The 11,328-nt window shown below is 49.2% G+C and overlaps 1 protein-coding gene and 1 pseudogene across 1 annotated transcript; one reads left to right on the forward strand and one right to left on the reverse strand.

Annotated features, from left to right (window-relative positions):
* The first annotated feature begins 1,631 nt into the window (after positions 1-1,631).
* On the forward strand, positions 1,632-1,947 carry LOC123935599 (annotated as a pseudogene).
* Positions 1,948-9,850: 7,903 nt separating this feature from the next.
* LOC123934505 (melanoma-associated antigen 8-like) lies at positions 9,851-11,096 on the reverse strand. Its single transcript, XM_045994656.1, has 2 exons — positions 11,043-11,096; positions 9,851-10,873 (listed from the first exon to the last, which is right to left on the reverse strand). Exons 1-2 carry the CDS (start codon positions 11,049-11,051, stop codon positions 9,851-9,853), a joined length of 1,032 nt encoding a protein of 343 aa, XP_045850612.1. The 5' UTR covers positions 11,052-11,096.
* Positions 11,097-11,328: the final 232 nt, after the last annotated feature.

Below are 11,328 nucleotides of genomic sequence, written 5' to 3' on the forward strand. Positions count from 1 at the left end.
TTATTTGACAGAGAGAGATCACAGGTAGATAGAGAGGCAGGCAGAGAGAGAGAGAGGGAAGCAGGCTCCCTGCTGAGCAGAGAGCCCGATGCGGGACTCGATCCCAGGACCTGAGATCATGACCTGGGCTGAAGGCAGCGGCTTAACCCACTGAGCCACCCAGGCGCCCCTACACTTTATTTTTAATTTTATGTAAATTCAAGTGATTAATATATAGTGTATTATTAGTTTCAGAGGTAGAATTCAGGAATTCTGAACACCCAATGCTCATTACATCACATGTCATCCTTATAATGCCCAGTGCTGATTACATCACATGCCATCCTTAATGCCCATCATCCAGTTGCCCCATCCCTTCCCACCTCCCTTCCAGCAACCCTCGGTTTGTTTCCTATAGTTAAGAGTTTTTCATATTTTGTCTCCCTCTCTGATTTGTCTTATTTTCCCCCTCACTTCCCCCTATGATACTCTGTTTTGTTTCTTATATTCCACATATGAGTGAAATCATATGATAATTGTCTTTCTCTGATTGACTTATTTCGCTTCACATAATACCCTTTAGTTCCATCCACATCATTACAAATGGTAAGATTTCATCTTTTTGATGGCTGAGTAATATTCCATTATATATGGAATGTATATGCCACATCTTTTTTATCCATTCATCTGTTGATGGCCATCTGGGCTCTTAATTACTAGGTATTTACCCAAGGGATACAAATGTAGTGATCGAAAGGACCACTGTACTCCATATACACTTTAGAATCAACTTTTCCATTTCTTCAAAAAGAGTTGTTGGGATTTCTTATAGGGATTGTACTGAATCTGTAAATTGCTTTGGTAGGATTGTTATCTTAACAAATTAAGTCTTCGAATCCATGAATGGATTCTTTCCATATGGAAAGAATATGGTATCTTTCCATATGCTGAAGTCTTCTTTAATTTCTTTAAGCAACGTTTTGTAGTTTTTATTATTGTTTTTTTTAATTTTTATTAATTTATTTGAGGGGGGGAGTCAGAGAGCACCCAGGATGGGGGAGGAGCAGAGGGAGAGGGAGAAGCAGACTCCCCACTGAGCAAGGAGCCCGACAAGGGCTCAATCCCAGCACCCGGGATCATGACCTGAGCCAAAGGCAGTCAACTAAACAACTGAGATACTCAGGCAACCCTGTTTTGTAGTTTTTAGCATACAAGTCTTATACTTCCTTGGATAAACTTATTTTTAAATACTTTCTTCTTCTTTTTTTTCCACTTTGTGTGTCTTTATTTTTGCCTAATCACTCTGGTTAGCACTTCCAGTACAATAAAATAAAAGTGGCAAAAGCAGGAATTCTTGGCTTTATTTATTTATTTATTTTACGGAGAGATCACAAGTAGGCAGAGAGGCAGGCAGAGAGAGAGGAAGGGAAGCAGGCTCCCTGCCGAGCAGAGAGCCCAATGTGGGGCTCAAGCCCAGGACCCTTGGATCATGACCTGAGCCGAAGGCAGAGGCCTTAACCCACTGAGCCACCCAGGCACCCCATATTTATTTATTTATTTATTTTTACAAAAGATTTATTTACCCTGAAGATGCTGTGGGTGTAGATGGCATCACCCAGAGCGTGAGCTGCTGCATGAGGATATTGAAGACAATGGCTAAGAACAAACTAAGAGGATAGAAGTCCAGGAATGTATTTCATATAGCCAGTCAAAAAAAAAAAAAAAAACAACTTAAAGCCTAAAAACAAAGGAAAACCAGTTACCACTAACCTTAAGAAGATAAACATTGTGAATAAAGAAAAAGTTAACAGAGTGAATAAAGCTTTTGTAGATATACAAAAGGAGCTTGCATATTTCTCAAAAGGCCTTTCCCTTGACCCTCTGCAGAAATAGCTGATTGCTCAGCAGTGTCATGAAAATGAACCAGTTAATGTTGATGAAGCAACAAGATTAATGGTTCAGTTGTAATACATTGGAGATACATCAAATACCCCCAAAAGACCAATAAATTAAAATGTTTTATACAAAAAAGAGATTTGTTTATTATTAATTTTAGAGAGAGGAAGGAGGGGCAAAGGGAGAGGGAGAGAGAGACTCTCAAGCAGACACCTCCCCACTGAGCATGGAGCCCAGCTTGGGGCTTGATCTCACAAACCTGAGTTCATGACCTAAGTAGAAATCAAGAGCCAGATGCTTAACTGACTGAGCCACCCCCAAGCACCCCTTGGCTTATTTCTTATTTCTTGGCTTAATGGGAAAATTTCAGTCTTTGACCATTGAGTATGTTACATGTGGGTTTTGCATGAATTCCCTTTATCATGTTAAGAAAGTTTTCTTCTATTTCTAGTTTGTTGAAAGTTCTTTATATCATGAAAGAATGTTGGATAGTTTACTTTTCTTTTGGTGTCTTTGTCTAGCTTTACTACCAGGGTAAAGGTGACCTCACAGAATGAGATAGGAAGTATTCCCTCCTCTTCTATATTTTGGGAAGAAATTGAAGATTTGTGTAAGTTCTTCTTTCTAGTATTGGTAGATTTCACCAGTGAAGTTACCTGGTCTTGGCATGTTCTTTCTTTCTTTCTTTTTTAAGATTTCATTTATTTATTTGACAGAGAGAGAGAGGGGGCACAAGCAGGCAGGGTGGTAGGCAGAGGGAGAGAGAAAAGCAGACTCCCTGCCAAGCAAGGAGCCCAATATGGGACTCGATCCCAGGACCCTGGGATCATGACCCAAGCCGAAGGCAGCCTCTTAATGGACTGAGCCACCCAGATGTCCCTTGGTATGTTCTTTCTTATGAGATTTTTTTGGTCAATGATTCATTCTCCTTACCTGTTAGGTCTATTTGAATTTTCTTTTTTCTTGAGTCAATTTTGGTTGTTTATGTTTTTAGAAATTTATTCATTTCATTTAGGTTATATTATTTCTTGGAGTATAATTGTTCAGAGTATTCTCTAACAATCCTTTTTTATTTCTTTTTTTTTTTTAGATTTCATTTATTTATTTGACAGATTACAAGTAGGCAGAGAGGCAGGCAGAGAGAGAGAAGGGAGGAAGCAGGCTCCCTGCTGAGCAGAGAGCCCGATGCGGGGCTCGATCCCAGGACCCTGAGATCATGACCTGAGCCGAAGGCAGAGGCTTTAACCACTGAGCCACCCAGGCGCCCCCCTTTTTTATTTCTTTAACATCTGTAATACTATTCCCATTTCTATTTTTTTATTTTAGTAATTGACTCTTATTTTTTCTCTTGGTCTTACTAAACATTTATCAATATTATTGATCTTTTCATAGAAACAGCTTTACTTAGTGATCACCTAGTGATATGACAGAAATTTCCTTAAATGTATGGAACCAAAATTAAAATCCCAGTCTTCACAGGTATTCCTTTTTGTATGTGTTGGACCACACTACACCACACCCCAGAAGATGACCTAGTATACTGTCCTCATTTACAGCCAATTTGAGAGTTCTTGTGAATACAGCAATATCTTAAACATTCATCTAGTATTATTATGGAAAAGAGTCATACTTTGCACAATGGCAGAGTTTCACAATAGGCAATTTTATGCAGTTTATTTTAGGAACAGCTTGAGAGTGTCATTATTAATTGACTGATCATAATTGATCAAAGTATCAACTCATGATTTCCCATGATGTCTCACCTTTAGTCTGAGAACTTGAAAACATTTCAAATTTCTAATTAAGCTTTCCAACACTCACTGGAGAACGTATATTATTATATAAATCAGTTTTAAGGATAATAAAATATAACAAGTTTATCATCTGTTGAATCTGAGGGACTCTTTTTCATACAGCTATCCTGACCACCCTCTGGGAAAAGTCCAATTTCTAGCCTTGAGAAGCTTCCCACTGAATATTCAATCACAGAATTGAGAAAGAGAACTGAGGCACAAAAACGCTCATATAACATGCCCTGAGCCACACAGCTAATTAAAGGTGAGGAAATAAAAATTCATCTTGGGGGTCTTGCTTACTCTGTATCTCATGCTCTAGTAAGAAAGAAGTACTTTCCAGATAGAGTAGAATGACCAAACTTAGTTACAGGTGGTCTCAACCCCCAAAAGCATAAGAGTTGGATTGTTTGTCAGTTTGGATACTCAGATAACAGATACTCTTGACCTTTCAGGAGCTTCACAGAAAGGGGCCAGGTAGGCTTCTCAGAGTCCAAAGCCTAGAGGGAAAGCATAACTTTGGTGAAGTTCTACAGGGTTCTGGAGCTGAACTGCTGCTTTGCAGGCCCACAAATTCTATTTTAGCAGCCCCACCAGAGATAACCAGGCCTTGGGTCTACCCAGCAGAGACAACAGGACACTGACACATAACCAACTTGTAAAGCTCCAGGATTTTCACTGTAGAGGAGGAGGCTGTAATGATCTATTTGGTGGAGGATTAGAGCCATAGATATCAGTAAAAACCCTTATTTAACTTAATACAGATATAGATGATTACATATAAATATATTTATAGAATTATGAATACACACAAGGTAGTGAACACACATGTAATTCCTTCCTCTGTCAATCAAGGAAGGCTAGAAGCAATGACACCTCAGTCGCAGTGAGCATACTTGGTACACAGATCTAGGTTTCTCATACTGTTTCACAGTATAAGGGACAAGGGGTCCATGGAGAAATTGCTGATTCTAGAACTGGGGCAGGAAATACACAAGATGAGCCTGAAGCATCTTGTAATGCCTGAAAATAAAGACGTACTTTAAAAACAAATAAAAACAAACGCAAACATTTCCAGGGATATGGCAAGGGTAATATACAGAGGAAGGTAACAGAAAGAGCTCCCAGTGGCCAAATGTGGAACAGTTTAAACAACAGAAATACATGAAGATGTGTTGGATTTTAATCCAAAGTGTACTATAAATACCCATGTGTCTATATTGAAAAAAATTTTTGACTGATTAAATACATAAACATGGGAGAATAGGCAAATCTCCAATGGAGAAAAATTCCAGTTTATGTAGACACTTCCACTTCAAGATGGAGCCTAATTCTCTAGCCCTGAAGTATGGGCCACACATGGTGACTTTCTTCTGAGGACGTCAATATGAATAGGGGGCCAGAAACAGTAACATTACAGTGGAGACACCTAACGGGCATTAACTCAGCCAGGTGATCGAAGTAAACATCCTTAGTGATAAATCATGCTAATAGTATGTGCTATTGATATGATGTCCTGACTTTACCACCATGGTCTTTTTTCCTAACACACAACTCTAGATTAATCATGAGAAAAACATCATAAAAAATCCCGACTGAGGGACAATGTATGAAATATCTAATCATTCCTTCCCAAAACAGTCAAGCTCATCAAAAACAAAGAAACCACCACAGCCAAGGAAATATTATAAATAATATAACCTAGTACATTGGCTGGGATCCTTGAACAGAAAACGGACACTAGGTAAACATGGCAGACCTCTGAGTAAAGTATGACTTCAGTTAATAATAAATAATGCATCAATATTAGCTCATTAATTGTAATAAACATACCATATTAATGGAAGCTGTTCATAGTGGGAAACTGGGGGAGGGGCATGTACAAACTCTGTAATACCTTTGCAAATTGTTTACAAATCTAAAATAAAATAGTTTAAAATAAATAGTTTATTGAAAAATTTAAATAAAAAGGACAAAAAGAAACTGAACAAAACATAACGGGTAGAAAAAAAAGAAAGAAAAAAGAAAAGTAAACACAAGCACACAAAACCGGTGTGGAAAAAAACCCTGAATATTCTTTCTTTCCTCTCCTTTAACTCCCAAGCACACTATCATACACAAGTCTGGATTCTTCCATCTCATAAACATGTCCAGAATCCACTCCTTTTCTCAAGCCCTGCACCACTGCCTGAACCCGGCCTCACATGTCTTCCCTGGATTAGAGCAGGAGGCTCCCAATGATGCCAGATGTAGGCCTGCAAACACTATTTACCAAGAAGGGCTTTAAGACATCTGCAGTGGTGTCCGCCACAGGGAAGGTCTGGCAAGAGTCAGGAGGAACTCAACTCCTTGCAAAGAAAACTAGCATGCAGAGCAAGTTTAGCTACACCTGGAGGAAAACATCAGCTCCTCAGAGCAGAAACACAATGACTGAGAGTCCTCGGGCTGGGGAGCTCCTGTCTGATTTGCCTTGCCCTGGTTAGGACAGCTCAGGACCTGGGTGGCATGTGCCCACATAGTAGGCTATGGCTAAAGAGCTGCATTCTAGGAATGACTTCAAGGAAATGGGTTGAAGGCCTGGGGCATGTCCTAGCTGCGACACTGTTACACCCCTTAGAGCTGGACCCATCAGTTCCCCACAACAAGGAACATGGGAAGGTCCTGGTGGCAGAGGAACCCCTGCTTCCATCCTGGACTGCCCCACGGGCGCCACTCCTGGGACTTGGGACAAGAGCACCCAGTTCACGAGGTCACCCAGGCTCCAGCTCACCTCAGCCTCCTCTGTGCTCCCCTGGCCCTTTCCCGGCTCAGCCCAGGGCAGTCCAGATGGAGCCGGCGGGGGGCTCCTCCTTCCACCTCTCCTGCGGCGGCCAGACCTCTGTACAGCCTGCCGCCTGGGAACCCAAACCCCCTCCTCCATGGCTGCTCTCTAAGTCCTCATTTGAGACTGGGGGGGTCTGGGGTGAGTGGGGGAGCATCGCGGTGACCACGCCGTCGCCTGCAAGTCTCTCCTCTGCTCCAACGGCCCGACTGCAGACACCAGGGTCCCAGCAGGCTCTGGGGATGGCTGACGGGGACACGCGCCCTCTCTGGCTCAGCCTCAGGAAGCAAAGCGGCAGAGTCACCTGCACAAGGCCACCAGCTTCATGAAGCAGCTGGGGTTACACAGGAGATCTCCGAAAATAACACAGCATTGTACACGGTCTCACACAGTCACGGGGCGATGACTGTCATTCACGGGCCCCGGGCACACTCGCCACCAGGGTGTCGAGTCAGCTCTAGCGGAATCACGGGCACGCTGAGTGGGATTCATGGCTGGGGCCTCCCGAGGAAAGATGACTGTGAGAGGACCAGGGAGTGAGGGCTTGGCAGCGGGGTGACTGGAGGACGAGACCCCAGACATGGCAGACTGAGGCCAGGATCAGGACGGCCTGGGATGGGGGCTGCAGGCCGGGCCCCAGGAGGAGGACCCCCCAATTCCAACAAGGCCCACATGCAGCTGGCTGCCCGGCTCCCATAAGAGACTCATGACGGCCCCGAGGGGACAGACGGTGGAGACAGGCTCATGGACCAGGCAGTGCAAGGACAGGAAGCATCCCTACAGCCCGTTTCCCGAGCGGGGGCTCCTGTGGGGAAGGCCGCCCGCCCTGCACAGAGCAGTAAGGCCCACACGTCGGGCATGACACACACACATAAGGGACCATGGGTCTGACATGAGTGTCTGGCGGAGGACGCAGCGTGCTCTCTGTTCTGTGCTGTCATCGCAAAGAACTGATCCTTGGTCCCCGGGGCGCCATCGATAGGAATGCCTGTGACAAACAGGATTCTGCCACCAAAGCCTTCCTAAGCGTGAGACGACTGGCCATGCAGTTTCCCCCTTAGCCTGGGGACAGGAGGAGCACAAGAGGGGCCCGAGCACTGGACATTGCTCTGATTCACGCGTGCGCACTACGTTCTCAGCCCAAAGCGGCTTTTCTACTTTGCTGAGGCAAAACCCCATTTCTGGGAGGGGTTCCTGAGAAAGTCAAATTTGCCTTGAAAGTCTCCGCCTTTGGATGTACCCATACACCAAGGGGCAGGGGCTTCAAGTGCGGGACCGCATCTAATTTTCACGAGTTGGCACACTCACGTAGGTGGCTATGGTTGTTCACGACGTCTCAGTGGGGCTGATCGCCCTACTCACTCCCGACCCCTTTCTGCACTTCCCACGGCCATAACCTCCAAAATCTCAGTGAGCTGAGAATGTTCGCTTTCCTCGGATGCTCAGTCCGAATCCTCTTTAACCCGTGAGTCTCTGCTCCTGTCCCACTTTGGAAGAGGCTGGAACACGTACACGCTTGTGTCTGAGGGTCTGCGGTGCTTGGGACAGCTGTCCGGTGCTATTGTGACCTCCCGCACCACTTTCCCCTCTATAAATTTTCCGTTGCCCTGACAGATCACAGACGTGGGGTTCGAGTGGAACGTCAGAGAAGCGAAGCACACCGTGCTCTCTGCCTGTGCACCTCCGGGAGGACAGATCATGCCCAAATGAGTGAGGGTGGGGCAGGGGTTCTAGAGCAGCTCGGTGCAAGTAACCCAAAGGTCCCCCAGGAACAGGAAGAGACCACCTCGATGCCTCTTTTCAGCTTCTCTTCCATTCAGACCTCTGAGCTTCTTTCATTTCTCCCCACAAACACCCAGCCACTCTTCAGGACTGGCCACGCACAGCTCCGGGGAGCCCTGAGAATTTCTCCTGGCCGAGGAGGCAGCGAGGGCTCCCCCAGTCCAGGGGGAACAGGGCTGTCCGGGACTTGCACATTCCCCGCTGTCGTCCACAGAACGTTCGTGGAGACCGTAGGAATAAAGCCACTGAACCTTCACTGTGTTCAAATACCCTGGGACAGGGCCCGGCACGCTGTACCTTCAGGCCACAGGACACTCGGCCTTCTCCACAGCCCAATGCAAACTGCTCCCAGCATTTATCCATTTAAGATGTCTCTCCCGCCCCAAATGCACCCGATTCCCAAGAAGGGCCACTGTCACCACCCAACAGCACAGAAGCAATCATGGGGCCCCTCGAGGCACAGCCCTGCCACCCGGGCTGGGTCAGGGACATTTCCAGGGCAGTGCTCGCCTCGGCGGCCGCACCCCCTCACTCTGCTTCCGCTTCATCTGCAGCTCTCAGGGCACACCTGCCCACCTTCCTGCCAGGACTGGAGCTGCTACACACAGTCCCCTATGGCTGGGATGTGTCCTGCTTCTCGCTTCCTCCCCGCTCACCCACAGGGCTTTCCCGAAAGTAGAACTCAGCCCATGTCTGGGAATCAAGGAGCCAGTGATCAGACCTCCCTCTGTGCTGAGAGGACGCTTCTCCTCCTTTCTTGACGAACCAAGCCAGGGCAGGAGCCCGTCTGTGTGCCTCTGGCATTTACACCATGACAGCCAGCGGGGCGTCAGAGGCAAGAAGCCACACACTTATCTTTCCCCATTCCCGACCCCCTTCCCCTTCCTATTCCATTCTTTCACCTTCCCAACTCATCCCGAGGCCAAGCCCTGAGATTTTGCTCCAGAGTCCAAAAAAGGAGGCAAGGTGTCTAGGCTGGTTTCTAGGACATGGCAAAAATCCTTTTTGCTTAAAGATATTTTATTTATTCAAGAAACAGAGCACACAGAGAGGGAGAGGGAGAAACAGGCCCCACTGAGCAGGGAGCCCAATGTGGGGTTAGATCGCAAGATCCTGAGCTCCTGACCAGAGCTAAAGGCAGACGTTTAACAAACGGAGCCCCCCAGACAGCCCGGGGCATGACAAAACTCCTAACTCTTGAACTGGGTAAGGACAAACGCTATGGGGGGTGTCACTCAGACACTCAGCCACTGAAGCAAATGAAACCTCCTACCCAAAGGAAAGCCCCTGGAGAGCTCCCCAGGGACACCAGCTCTGCAGGTGGGAGGCACCGCAGGGAACCGCCTCCCACACTCCCAAAGGAGGCTCTTTGTCCTGCATTTTCCTCCAAACCTCCCTGGCCCTGCACTGCTTAGAACTCGCAGGACTCTCTCTTCACCCACGCACATATACACACACACACACACACACACACAAACAGGGAAGAACCAAGAAACGGCCTCACTTCACGCCCAGCACCCCGCAGGACAAGCTGCCGACCCCGCCAGAGCCGGGACTGCACCACAGCCGCCCCTGGGGCTCAGGCCCCCTCTTCCTCATCGCTCACAGCCTCTTCAGACGGGGCCAGGGTGGAAACCGGCAGCCTGGGATGGACCCTCAGCAAATACTCCAGCACTTGCAACCTGCTGGTTTCCGCATGGGCCCTGGGACCCCACAGGAACTCGTAGCGGGCAGGGTCACTGCCGGGCACCTGCCGGTACTCCAGGTACCCTTCCTGCACCCAGACGTTGGTCAGGAGCCCCCGGGGCTCCCCGTAGATGATGTGCTCCTCGCCGGCATACACCCCCATGACCCCCAGCGCTTCCCACACCACCTCCTCGGGGGCACGGTCGCCCGCCAGGAGGATCATCCCCAGGAGCACCACCAGGAGGCCGGTCTTGGGCGGGCCCTGGTCACCGCTCAGCATCGCATCGCAGGTGAGGCCCAGGACGGTGACCAGGACGTAGGAGTGCTCGCTGGGGTCCACCTCCTTCACCTCCACGCCGAACACCAGCCGCATGCACTCGGACGCCTGGCCCAGGATCCCTGGGAAGGCGTCCCGCTCCTCCTCGCCGACGATCTCCAGCATCTCCGCCAGGCTGGTCGGCTCCTTGGTCAGATGCTTGAGGAGCAGGAACCCCACCAGGTCAGCCACCTTCTCCTGCTGTATGTCTGAGAGCCAGGGCTCGGCTTCTTCGGACTCCTCCTGGGTGCTGGACCCCTCCTCATCTGAGCTGCTGGAGCCCTGGTCGGGCTGGCTCCAGGCAGTGGCTGCCACGGCCACGGGCGAGGGGCAGGCCCTCTGAGGGCTCTGGGGAGGACTCGGGGTCCCAGCAGCAGACTCCTCCTCCAGGGGGCCCAGAGACAGGGCAGAGCAGGAGAGGGAAGGGACGGTGGACTGGGAGGAGGCAGAGGCGGAGGAGGGAGGTAGGGCCTCCACACCCCCAGCCCCGCACTGCTGTGCCTCCTCCAGGCCCTGGCCTGGTCCCGGTCCTCGGTCTTCCTCCAGCTTCCACAGCTCACTCCTCTGACCCAGGGGCATGGCGTCGGTGTCGGGCTGAACCTGAAGGCACATGTGGGCGGCTCCTCAGGTGCAGCCCAGCCAGCAGAGGCCCGGAAGTCCCAAGCTGACAAGGGGCCACGGGTGCCCAGGGCCCCCCACTGGGTGGGGAGGGGCGAGGCCCTGGCTCCAGGCTCAGAGTAAGCACCTTCCCTTCACCACTGGCACTCACCTGCGCCATGACCTCACGGACTCCTGCCTCACACCGAGGGCTCAACAGCCCATTCTAGACGCCCCTGGGGGAGAAAAGGAGGCACCTCAGGGTACAGACTTCGAGCACAGCCCCGGGGCCCAGGGCACACAGGAGGGCTGGGTCGGACTCACTGAGTTTGCCACTCCTCCAGGCTCGGCGGTCCCCTCCTTGGCCTCTCAGGGGACTTCTTCCCCCTGCCAGGACCTAAGCCCCACCCCCACTTGGCCCAGAGGCCAAAGGGTCCCAGCAAGACCACGCAGCCCTG

Source organism: Meles meles, chromosome X, assembly GCF_922984935.1.
Source record: "Meles meles chromosome X, mMelMel3.1 paternal haplotype, whole genome shotgun sequence".
Lineage (NCBI taxonomy): Eukaryota > Metazoa > Chordata > Mammalia > Carnivora > Mustelidae > Meles > Meles meles.